Here is an 8,550-nt window from a genome sequence, read left to right as displayed (position 1 = left end):
TGTCACACAGGAATCTCCCTCCGCTGATTTCTGCTGTGACCGAAGAGTTCGACCTCAGGCTCGGGTCAAAGTTCAGACGGGAGGATTATCTGCAGATCTTCAAACACCAACAACTTGTCACTGTCTCAGAGTAAATGAGAGAACCATACATTTATTGGGTCAGAGACAGTTTTTTAATCAGACTCCAAAGATCTTTTCAGGCTAAATTTCTAATGTTTTTTTTTCATGCTGGTCTCCGGTCAGTGATACACTTAAGCCTATTATCCAATGCAATTTACTTCATAAATACAACATGTTGAAATCTGGGAATTTATTCATGTCATAACTTTTCAGTTTATGATGAGAATGTTCATCAGATATGTGGCTTTGTATATAAACCAGGAAGCTTGATCTCTCTAAAACCAAACACGGCTAATTTTCTCATCATGGACAAATTTACACTATACAAACATATCATTTGAAAATTTTACAAAGAAACTGTTGTCACATGAAGTTCTTATCTAATGCTTTTCATATACGTTTGCTTTGTAAATTTATTATCAGCTGATTTGATGCATTATTTTGTTCATTTTGTTTTTTATCATTTATTTTCTCTGTATTCTGCTAAATCTCGCTTGAGATACTAGTTTAGTTTTTTTTCCTGACCTTGATTTGGGTTTTTTTCTTGACCTCTCCTCCTGTCACATCTGTTTTATGTGTGCAAACAAAAAACTATTTAAACTCTTCAGAGATTCATCGGGTTTACTTTTCATATCGTTGCCTGGATGTGAAGAAACCAGCAGCCAACGTTCAGTATCTGTATTCATATTTTTATTCATCTGCATAGCGTGGGGTGTACTGTTGCAATGTCTGACTGATTTACTGTTCACAATGTTTGTATTAACGGCGGGGGGTTGTATCGGCGCTCGTGTGGACCCGCAGGAGGAAACCAGCTCGTATCTGAATCTGGTTCATCTCTCGTCTCTGAGACCAACGTTCATGTTCATGGTCACTGACAGATAAATGGAATACACCAAAAACAATCCACATCTGAACAAGGTTTGGATTTTATTTGTGAGGAACAGCATCTAAATTCATGTTGATATGTACATCAGCACCAAAACAACAAAATGTATCCTGTGGGATCAGACGTGTTGAGGTCAAACATCATCTTGGATCGGCTGGACAGGAATAAAAACAGTCTGAGGAGGAGCCGCGACCCTCGCAGCTTCCTGTCTGATCAAACGTGATCTGCAGGATCCAACTTCATCTGTACAGTTAAAGTAAAAACATTCATCATCTTCACGTCTGTCCAGGTCCAGGTCCGGGTCACGTGACTGTTTCTGAACATCTTCAGTCTTCATGATGAAATGAAGCTTTTTAAGAAAGGAATAAGTCATTTAAGCACTGGTCCACCACAAAAACTAACCCACGCGTTCCAGACCGGCCAATCAGCCTACAGACATCCCCCCCGTCATACAACACTGAGAGGTGACAGCCAATGATCTCTGCTGCCGTGTCCTGTCCACCGACTCACCCTGGTCCCTGCTGAGGTTTCTGATGCACCGCCGAGTAAATGTACATCTGATGCCTCCGTTGCTGCGGTGGCAGTAATGAGGAGATATCATCATATGATAAACTACGACGACCTTTTGATCCCGTGATATTTACATCATGAACTATGTCCAACAACCAGCGTCTTTTATGACTCATTCATTGATTCCCTTTAATGCGTCTTTGACACAAGATTTTATCACTTGTTTTCATGATTAACTTTTTTTAGCCTCGTTGAGGCTGAATTTACGTTCTGTCTGTGGGTTTAACGCCCTGTTTGTAATATCCTGCCAAAATCTGTTTTAATCTCTTTTAATGGATTGCGTTCATGTTCCCATACTCCTGGGGGGTAAAAAAAGGGTCCAACAGGTGTAACATGCCCCGTTCAGTCTCATAACTCAGTCACAATTTTTTAATAACCACACTTAAGGTTCCTCGTCAACGGGTCGTTCCGTAGCAGCTCACCTGGGACCTCCCAGTTCATGTCAGCGATTTGTGTAAAAACTTCTATTAAATTCAGAGGAAATAGCAGAGTCCTACAGCTCTGTTTCAGTTATGAACGTCTGACATTAGGCCCTCGGAGCTAAAGTTCATCATTCCTGTGATTCTTTGTATTCTCAGCCTCACCAGTCACTTATTTTTCACTGGACTGGGTTGAAATTTGGACCGAACATCCCAGAAACCATCAGGATCATTTAGAACATGTGGTCATGTAAATAGTTGTTGCCCAATGTCTTACAGTTATCAAATTAATAAAAACGAAGAATCCTTAGTTTCCAAAAATTAATTTCTCCACTAGTTTTCACTTTGTTGCAACAGACCTTTGATTCTGTGTTGTCTTACGACAGTTCTGTCACATCTAGACGTTACAGAGCCACAGATTTGGCTAAATGTAGCTTCAGAGCTGAAAAACCCATGTTTCAAGATATTTTGACTGGATATTTTTCCTGAGGTGGATTATTTTAATTTCCTTGAAACTTTTTTATGGTGTGCTATTATTCGTTGCAGATATATAAAAATGTAAAGATATTATATTACTCTTCATCTTTAATATTTTTTTGAGAATAGCAAATGTTTGTACTTTTCACTGGCTGTAATTTGACATTCAGGGTTTTTTGTCATAGGTAAATATTTGTGCTATGTTGACTTCGTGCTTTTCTTTGGGCTCAGGAAATTTGCAAGTTAAAACTTGAAATGGCTCGGTTTGTTATTTATATTTATTTTTTATGCTGGACCAAATAACCTCTAGATGTGATAGAAATTTATTAATACGACAGAATGAAAACCATTCTGGGTGAATTATTTGATAATTCATTGTCTGAATTTTTAACACAAAACTAATATTCTCAACCACAACTGTACATTTGAATGTGTTTTGACTTCGTTTGTTAACCACCACCCTGGGCATGCTGGGAAACCTCCAACGGACCTCAACAAATGTAAACATCCGCCTGTCAGACAGATGGATGGACATGCTGATTGGCTGATTGGCTGCTCTGGGGGCGGAGCTTTGACTTCTCTCAACTTGACCGTTTAGGCAGCAAAACACCACAATAATTTAACATACTTTTAGAAATACTGCCGTTATTAACCGGCTGCAGCTACATGATCATCTTCAGAGTTTGTCTCATCTGTAAAAGTCAATGACAGAAACACGACAACTCGTTAAGGCCGGTATTTTAATCCCAAAACGTCCAAACAAAACCAGACACGTGGTGACTCCGCTGTTTCCGACAGCCAGTGACCCAATCAGGATTACAATCTGACTTTACGTCATGTGGTGTGTTCCTGCCTCTGTCTGTGAAGTCAACCCAAGCCAACAACAACCTCTTGCCCGCTGGCTTCTTCACTGTAGCACATGACTAATGTCCCAGACAAGCAACAACCACCACAGCTCCGGTGCATAAAACTGCATTTCGTCTACCGTCCACTAGATGCTGCTGTGTTGAACGAGAAACACCTCCAACGTCTCTCTACAAAGTCAGGACAGTTCTGACACAGGTTCAGCTCTCAGCAGATTGACTGGGCTTCTTCTACTGTCAGTCTTTCTCTGTTTGACCTACGTCCAGGATTGTGGTCCATTGTCATATCTACATTATCATGTCCACCTTCCACCTGGACTGGATCCTGTAGCTGAGCTTATCCGATCTTAATTCAAACACAAACCTGGGATATTGGGGCACAACTCAACAGCACACCTGTAGCAGACCAGAGCTTTAAGTCCAGATGAAGAAAGGTACGTTAATAGGCGGGTTTCCTTTGATTGACAGATGTCGTAGCCTTTCGCACTCAGCTGGGCTGGTTGCTGCTTGTTGTCCCACCTTAACCCCACCCCATGTCTACACCCCAACCACCAAAAGTTCGGTTTTCGAGCTTCAGCGAATGTCAGATGAGATAAAGCCTGGCAGTTAACCCAAAAGTCCCTTCAGACACCTTTTCGGGGACGACTTGGTCAGGTGTTTACAGACCTTTATCCTTGTCTACATCGTCTGTTCAGCTCTTGTCCATCCTGCCATCCTCCTCTCCGTCAGCCTCTACACCCTCTGTGCGGCTTTTTATCTTCCACTCATCCCCGACTTCCTCTCCTATCACGATCCTGGTCTCTCGTCTCTCCTTGTTCATCTCCTTTCTGTCATCCTCTGTCTCCTTTCCTTCCTCCTCGCTGTCCTCCTCTATCATCTTAACCTCATCTTTTAGGTCCTTCCCCATGTCCTCTTGCCTTCCTTCCTCCTCTGTTTTCTTCCCTTTATCTCCTCTCTCCTTTCTTTCCTCTGTCACCTCCTTCTTTGTCTCGTCTTTGTCCTTCTGTTTCCCCTCTGATGTCTCTTTTCCTTGCCCTCCTTCTTGTTCCTCCTTGGTGTCCTCTTCGTCTTCCAGCTCCAGCAGATCAGGAGAACTGGCTTCCAGAGCTTCAGCACCCAGCAGGATCTCCGTCAGGGTCTTAAGGAGGTCCAACTGGATCTCCTCTGGTGTCTGACTTGTTGTTGCCGCTTCATCCTCCCCTTTCTCCCCCTCCTCTTTCAGAAGAAGACCCGTCAGCCTAAATGACTTCTGCCAAACCTGGGGCAGCCTGTTCAAGTGCGTCAGGGCCTCAACCACCCAGTCAACCAGCAGCTGGGCAACATTTGCTTGGAGCCGGTGGGGTGACGTCTCCTCCAGCTCTTTCGGGTTTCCTGCCGTGAACTTTGCCCAGCGCGACAGCATGAAGCGCTGCAGAACCGGCTTCACACAAACCTCCAGAGGCTGAAGACAGAAGCAGCAACCTCCAGGAATCACTGCTGGGAGGGTACCTGACCCACTGATGGAAGTAAGGAACTGATCTCCCATGTGTTCCCGGTGTCGGTCCGAGATCAGCATTGATTTACTGGGCAGAGTTAGACCGGACACGTGCTGTAGCCAGACCTTGTTAGTCCAGAGATCCAAGGCTTCTTCTACTAAGAGACTCTCTGGGCCGGCCTCCACCAGGACGAACTCTGGCAGGACTTTTTCAGCCAGCTGCCTGTTCGCCAGCACCAGAGACGGCAACATGGTACCATTTGCCAGCGCTGTCAGGTACACGGTGACCAGAGGTAAAGACCCCGTGAGTTCCAGGGCCTCTGAGCAGCGAGACTTGTCCTGGACTAACCTTAAATCCACAAAGAGACACAACTCGTCCATTGCAGCGACAGTGCTATCTGAAAGCTTGTGAACCTGTATGATCTTTTGGGTAAACTCCCTGAAAGACTTGACTTTGGCCTCCAGGGAAGCTGGCAGGGTGCGAGTCAGTGTGGCTGCATTGCCGATGCTCCTTACGCCCAGCCGGTACTGCAGCATGAAGCTTACCGCCCAGTCGTAGGAGATGCGGAAGGAGTCGCTGAAACCTCCTTTCTTCTTCAGTGTGGAGGCTTTGTGGAAGAGGTTGCTTTCTGTGATCGGAAGCTGCTGTTCACGCATGGACAGCACCCAGGCCACCATGCGATCCCCACCGTCAGCATGGACTTTCTGTTCCTGTTCCGTTTGCTTCAAACGCTTCTTGGCCTCCTTCAGCCACGTCCGGATGAGCTGGGTGTCAGTTGAAAAGACCCTTGAGGCTTGGCGGAGTCCGTCGCACAGAGCGAACAGGGCGATCCTCAGCTGACGGGCGGTGAGGAAATCATCACGCTCTTTGGAGGCAGACAACACGGTCGCTGATTGGGCATGGCTGTTTGTTGTTGATGGCAGATGAGGCACTGGATGTTTTACTTCTTTGATAAATTCTTCCTTAATATCTTCGGTTTCTTCATCAATGTCATCCAGATCATCTACTCTCTCATCGTCAGAAAAGTCCATGTCCTCAACGGGAGCCATGGCCTCGTCCATGTTGTCCTCAACCTCGTCAACCTCCACTGATCCACTGCAGCACAAAGAATCAAATGTACATTTGTCAATATTATTCCAAAGACAAAGGCACAGCAACAACTTCTAACAAAACACAGAGAACGATAAATACATTTCAGACATGAAGACAAAACAGTTACTGGACTCTTGTTTCGTTCAAATCTTCAAAAATCACAGACAAACAAGTGTTCCAAAATTAACAACAAAACTAGTAAATTAGATGTGTGAACATATTTAGTGACCTGATTACCTCATTCTGTCCTTGAGAAATCCAACTTTTGTTGATCCTGTTAAAAACATTAAACATGCATCCTTAATTGCAAAGTTTAATAAATCAGTTTCTTTACAGTTACAGAACTGAGCAGGATCTGTTGAAATAAACACTACAGAATACCGACCTTTGTTAAGGGATGACAGGCCGTGATACTCCCAGAAGCAGCTCGGCTGTTTACACAGGTTGGCTTTACAGGTGACGCAGCCGTACACGCTCTCATGGCGCATGTTCTTCATGTTGCAGTTCTTGCACCTTTTGGAGACTGCACTGATCTTTGTCATCCTGTGTCTTAGTTTAACTGGTTCGTCTGCCACCTCCACCCTCATCCCGCGGGAGCTGGCGATCTCCATGGTCTCAAAGTATTTCTGGGCACACTTGGCTAGCTGGTTACCCAAACGCTTGCGGAAGTTGACTTGAGTAAAAAGGCCGTCTTGCACCCAGGCAGGTGGGCTCTCTTTGCGACTCTCCCGCAGAACGATGAAAGCGTTAACGATACTCAGGTTGACCAGAAACCAGAAGAGGCTGCGCCAGTGTCGGTCCTGAGGGATTCCTCCAAGCGGGTTGCAGGCCAGCAGCTGCTTGCAGATGTCAACCCCTCGCATGTTCTCCTGTAGGAGGCGGAAGGCCATGGGGCGGTCAATGGGGTCCAAGCTACCAACTTTGGTCTGAGACCTCCTCCAAACAGAGTCCGGTTCACCCGGAGCTGCATTAGTCGACAGGCAGCCCATCTCCTTGGTGTCCCTCCAACGGGTGGCCAGCAAAGGTCCAAAATGCCTCTGCAGGAAGTCCCCGGGTTTCTCCAGCCAGCCCTCCTCCCACAGCTCTCTGGGCAGGATGGGGTTGGGTGGAGGGAAGGAGCTGGAGGCATAGATGCCCTGGTCCAGAAGCTTCTGCATGAGCGGGACAGAAGTAAGTGAGCTGGCCAGGTAGAGCTGGTGGTGTTTGTCTTCCAGACCCTTCATCAGCTGTGGCACCACGGTGAAGCCCGGCTCCTGGCCCCTCTTCTCCCCCACCTGGATAAAGAAGCGGTGGCAGTAGCCTGACTTGGAGTCACAGAGCAGCCACACCTGAGGCTGGGTCTTTGGGTTCCCTTTAGTGTGGCAGCTCTCCTCCTCCAGGCTGGGCAGCAGCGCCCTGTCAATGGTCAGACAGCAGTTCGGCTGGTAAGCGTCCCACATTGCTCCACCCAGGATGTCCAGCATCGGCCTGAAGATGTGCAGCGAGTCGCTGGGGTCGTTGGTGCCACGATACTCGTCTGTGGCGAAACTCCCCATGCGGATGTTGGCAGCAATCTGCTTGAAGCGTTTGAAGCTCATTGCTCGGTAGAAGGTGTAGCTGTTGTCGTAGTGACTCCAGGACCAGTAGTGAGATGGGTCAGGCAGGTTCTGGATCCCCATCAGAATGACCAGGCCAATGAAACCCTTGATCTCATGAGTGGTGACAGGGACCCAGTCTGGGTGGCAGGAGCCCAGGAACTGGCAGGTCTTGGCGTGGGCATTGGTCTCAGTGGTGATCAGCTCCACCAGCGCTGAAGGGAAGAGCAGGTTGAAGAAGTCGATCGCGTCGCTGTTCTTTGACAGGTAGTGCCGAGGCCCGCTGCTCTGCAGGAAAGGGACAATGGTGGACTGGGTGCTTTCACTCTCCACCGGCTGTCTCCAGCAATCTGCTGATCTCCAGGAGGGATCAGGCAAGTCCTTGTTCTGGCTTGGTTCCTTGTCTTCTGAGAAACGATGCTCTTCATCGTGGCAGAACTGAATGTCAGGTTCAATGTAGGCTGAAAAGGAGTGGGAAAATATATTTTATTAGGATATGAAAAAAATAATTCAATACATTTATATATTAGAAACATCAATATCAAAACAAAATCAACCAAAGATGTTAAAAATCATAACATATCAAAGCAGCTGTTGAAACTCCTCGAACCTACTGCACCATAATCCACTTCTTCACCGTTAACTTGTATGTTGATTAAGTTTCAAACACTCACTTTCTCCACAACAGATCTACTTCAGAGTCCACCAGAAGTAGGAGCGAGGCCAGCGTGTTCATCCTGATTATTAAAGTAGAACCATTTTCATGCTGTCAGTCGAGACCATAGCATCTCCTACTCAAACATGTTCTATGTCCGTCTCATGCTGTTGCCTTCTCAAAGTGCCAAGGCTCTGCAGGAAGTAACTAAGTAAGTGAAACTTTACTTAGCGGTATTTTTCAAAACCAGATTTGCAAAGTACCTCTCAGTTTTGAAAAAAAAGAGAAAAAACTACTATAAAATGCATCCGAATAAATCTTTAAACCACAGACTTAAAGTCTTAGTAAAGACTTTAGTAAAGTGTAAATCACTTACTAAGTAAATTCCTCTTAAATGTCTGAATCGATAACGGGAAAGA

The 8,550-nt window shown here is 45.9% G+C and overlaps 1 protein-coding gene across 1 annotated transcript in view; it reads right to left on the bottom strand.

The window, feature by feature from the left end:
• Positions 1-3,198: 3,198 nt before the first annotated feature.
• The window catches only part of pogzb (pogo transposable element derived with ZNF domain b), a 22,365-nt gene continuing 17,013 nt past the window's right edge, over positions 3,199-8,550 (bottom strand). The window contains exons 17-19 of the mRNA XM_040118400.1: positions 6,288-7,937; positions 6,140-6,176; positions 3,199-5,905 (exon numbers count right to left, since the gene is read on the bottom strand). Of these exons, the coding sequence (XP_039974334.1) occupies positions 4,027-5,905; positions 6,140-6,176; positions 6,288-7,937 (3,566 nt within the window). The 3' untranslated portion in view covers positions 3,199-4,026. The remainder of the gene's footprint in view (positions 5,906-6,139; positions 6,177-6,287; positions 7,938-8,550) is intronic.

Source organism: Xiphias gladius, chromosome 22 (assembly GCF_016859285.1).
Source record: "Xiphias gladius isolate SHS-SW01 ecotype Sanya breed wild chromosome 22, ASM1685928v1, whole genome shotgun sequence".
Taxonomy (NCBI): domain Eukaryota; kingdom Metazoa; phylum Chordata; class Actinopteri; order Istiophoriformes; family Xiphiidae; genus Xiphias; species Xiphias gladius.
Note: the sequence above shows the minus strand (reverse complement) of the source record. Positions and strands in the feature narration are given on the sequence as shown.